Consider the following 3,682-nt stretch of genomic DNA (forward strand, 5'->3'; position numbering starts at 1 on the left):
CACCACTGTCTCAGGTGAAGTTCTACAGAGATGGAAAATTCCCTCATTTCTCTAAGGAGAGCCAGACTCTGTCCATGGGAGCAGCAACAGTGCAGAGCCGTGGCCAGTACAGTTGCACTGGGCAGGTGATGTATATTCCACAGATATTCACACTAACTTCAGAGACTGCCATGGTTCAAGTCCAAGGTGAGTCACCAGCTTGGGAGTTTGTGGGGCAAGAGGTGCCTCTCAGGGGTCCCATCTCTAGAGGTCAGTAGCTCTCTGGACAGGACCCCTGTCTCTGACTGCCCTTCATGCTGGGCCAATGTGTGGGGCCCCGAGGTTTCCCAAGATGTTGTCTCAATACCCCCCTCTCCCCACCATGGAGCACATATGGAGCCAGGGGAAGGAGTGGGGAGATTCCTGGGAGAGGGGCACTGGGAAGAGCCTGGACCAGTCCAGGTTCACCCTTCCCCTCTGTGGACTAGAGGACCTCAAAGGACCCCTCTGCCTCTGACTTCCAAGATTCCAGAAGGGTCTGGCTGTGTGGGAGTCACTTTCAGAGCTTGTGGGTAAGGACAAGAGGACAGGTCCTGGGGATCAAGCTGCCTCCCATCGGCATCCCCAGGCTGCAGCCCGGGATGAGTAGAAGCTCAGGCCTCAGCCTTCTGGGGCTTCATCATCTGGGACTCCCCTCCTGAGCCCTGGGCCTGCATCTCCCCAGAGCTGTTCCCACCTCCTGTGCTGAGTGCCACCCCCTCTCCTGAGCCCCGAGAGGGTAGCCTGGTGACCCTGAGATGTCAGGCAAAGCTGCACCCCCTCAGGTCAGCCTCAAGGCTCCTCTTCTCTTTCCACAAGGATGGCCACACCTTGCAGGACAGGGGCCCTCACCCAGAACTCTGCATCCCAGGAGTCGAAGAGGGATACTCTGGATTTTACTGGTGTGAGATGGCCCCCGAGGGTGGCCAGGTCCAGAAGCAGAGCCCCCAGCTGGAGGTCAGAGTGCAGGGTAAATGTGTGAGGGAGTGGCGACGCCCCCAAGGGTCTGGGCATCAGGCAGTGGGACCTCCTGGGAGGAGAGGAGTTGTGGGAAGGGTCCCCAGGAGAGGAAGGAGCCAGGGTCCTGGGTGGTCAGGCTGAGCTTCCCACCCCATGTGTGTCCCAGCTCCTGTGTCCTGTCCTGTGCTCACCCTGCACCACGGGTCTGCTGACCCTGCTGTGGGGGACATGGTGCAGCTCCTCTGTGAGGCCCAGAGGTGCTCCCCTCCAGTCCTGTACTTGTTCTACCTCAATGGAGATATCTTGGGGATCTCCCTGGGAATCACTTGGCTCCCCATGGTGGAGCTCTTTCCCCCTTGTTTCCAGTGAAGTCAGAGCAGGATGCTGGGATCCCATCCTGCAAGGTTGAGAACAGCATCTCCAGAGAGAGGAGTGAGCCCAAAAGCTCTCCCTTGTTGATGCATCTTGTCTTCTAACTGGGCTCTGAGCCCCGGGGCCTAGGATAATGGTTCAGTCATCACTGCACCCTCAGCAGCCTGGCATGGAGTGAGGGGAGCTTGGAGGAGGCAAATGTGTGGAGGGAGAGGAATCTCAAGCGTTAGGAAAACAAGGGCAACAGGGCCCAAGCAGTGAGATGTGTCTCCTTTTCACAACCACAGAAGTTGTGGATCCTTCCAGAGAACTGGTTTCCTGTGGTCTTAACAACGCTGAGCCTTCTAGCTCTTGGCCTAAGACACAGGCCACTTTCCTGCAGTGAGGGTGTAGGGTGTGTGTGAGGGGTGGGGTGGGGGCCAGACCTAGAGGCACATAGAGGGCATGAACAGAGAAGTGGAAGGAGCTAGAGTCCCATGTGCGTGTGGGCCTGGGAGGCCTGCAGGAGCCCAGAATCCTCAGCTTGGCCCTCATGACTCTCCAAGCCCTCTAGGCGCCCTGCCCCCAGAGTTGTCTGCTGGGGTGAGCCATTGACATGGGTCTGTGTGCTGTTCTGCAGAGGGAGCTCCGTGGCCTTACAGATAAGTTTTTTTTTTTTTTTTTTTTGGTGGCGGTGGGAGGGGGGCAATCACAGGCCTCTGAGTTCCCCAGGACTCCTCAGAGTGCCAGGGGAGAAACAATAGCTGTTTTGTCCAGGTGCGGCCTGAAGATTCATGAAAGTCACTCTAAGGGCCTGGGTGTCAACTGTGACGCTGACCCTGTGTCCTTCCCAAATGGTCCTGCAAAGCTGCCAGGACTCCCACTTTCTACTGCACATCCCAATCTTCTATGCCTGGGAATCTTACCCAATAAATAGAGGTGACAGAATGAGTCCAAGTCAGCCTCAATCTGCGTCAGCATCTCTGCACCTTCCTTGGTCTCAGAAGACACTATGTGATATCTCTCCTCACCTCACTCAGAGTTGGGTGGCACCCTTAACCCCCTTCTTCAACCCAGGGTACCAACTCATAAAGGGACTCAATGGTTATGAGAACAGAGGGTCCCTGCTGGAATCCTTCACCCTGGACTTCTCCCCGAGGGATCTTGTTCTCCAGCAGTCATTGTCAGTGCAGGGCAGGATTGAGGAGTCTGACCATCCTGGACTGATTTGGTTTGATTGGTTGGTTTGTTCCTTCCTTCCTTCTCGTTGCCTTGTTCTAAAGATGAATTTTCGTTGCCTAGCGAAGAATCAGCCTTTCCCAAAGACAGGTCTAGCGTTTGCCCTCCACTATGAGGTGCCGATCTCTAGGCCCTGGAATGCCATGCCTGATAAAAGTGTCTTTGTTTGTCTAGGGGCCTTGGCCATCAGACAGTTCAACAGTGTGATTTATGATGAGGGATTTATGCCAAGCACTATCATTTCTACCTCCAGAGGGACTGGAGACCAAAGGTGTCAGCTTGACCTTTGGAAGGGCCAGTGACTGACAGACAGCCATGTGGGCAGCGTGTGATTTAGTCCTAGTAAAAACTCTGAGGCTTGGGCGAGATTTCCTGGTTGGAAATATTGTGTGTGTATTGTTACACACTGATGCCAGAAGAGTACCCTGTCCTAACCCCATGGGAAAGGACATACTTAGTACTTCCCTGGACTCTGTGCGCTTCTTTCCTAGGCTGAGTTTAATATGTGTCCTTTCCCTACAATAAGACATAACCATGAATATAACAGCTTTCATTGTATTCTGTGACTATTTCTAGCAAATTACTAAAACTGAGGGTAGTTTTTGGAACTCCTTGAACTTTCAGGTGGTATCAGAAGTGAGGGCAGTCCTGTGTAGATTGTATTCTTTCTGACTGTATACTTGGCTAAACTCTCATGCACGTCTTAGAAAATGTACACACTGTCGCAAGATAAAATACTAGTTAGGAAGATGAGGTTAGAAGAAAGTAGGGTAGGAAAATAAGTTGCAGAAGGACAGTAAAGTCTACTGTAAAATCACAGGGCTGCTCAGAGATGGCCCTGCTGTTCCTACCATTGGGAGGCATTTTTTCTCAAGAAAATACTGTGCGATGATAATGAACAGCATCTTTAGCCTTATCTTTTCCATAGCCCCACTGAATATTCCTGCTTTATAACACTCTTTGACACAGACCATGGTCATTGATTGCAACAAAGCATTTCAGGGGAGCAAGTCTGCACTGTCCCCATAGGAGGTGGCTTGGATTTTATCTTTCTTTTTTTTTCTTTCTTTCTTTTTTTTTTTCTGAGATGGAATCTCGCTCTGTCACCCAGGCT

The 3,682-nt window shown here is 52.4% G+C and overlaps 2 protein-coding genes across 2 annotated transcripts in view; both read left to right on the top strand.

Moving 5' to 3' along the window:
• The window catches only part of LOC105532295 (Fc receptor-like protein 6), a 6,051-nt gene extending 4,597 nt beyond the window's left edge, over positions 1-1,454 (top strand). Inside the window, 4 exon segments of the mRNA XM_011970425.1 lie at positions 9-186; positions 704-988; positions 1,145-1,284; positions 1,287-1,454. Of these exon segments, the coding sequence (XP_011825815.1) occupies positions 9-186; positions 704-988; positions 1,145-1,284; positions 1,287-1,454 (771 nt within the window).
• Positions 1,455-1,794: 340 nt separating this feature from the next.
• Positions 1,795-3,682, top strand: part of LOC105532296 (Fc receptor-like protein 6) — a 5,782-nt gene continuing 3,894 nt past the window's right edge. The window contains 2 exon segments of the mRNA XM_011970426.1: positions 1,795-1,828; positions 2,407-2,573. Of these exon segments, the coding sequence (XP_011825816.1) occupies positions 1,795-1,828; positions 2,407-2,573 (201 nt within the window).

Source organism: Mandrillus leucophaeus, unplaced genomic scaffold, assembly GCF_000951045.1.
Source record: "Mandrillus leucophaeus isolate KB7577 unplaced genomic scaffold, Mleu.le_1.0 Scaffold947, whole genome shotgun sequence".
In the NCBI taxonomy this organism is placed as follows: Eukaryota; Metazoa; Chordata; class Mammalia; order Primates; family Cercopithecidae; genus Mandrillus; species Mandrillus leucophaeus.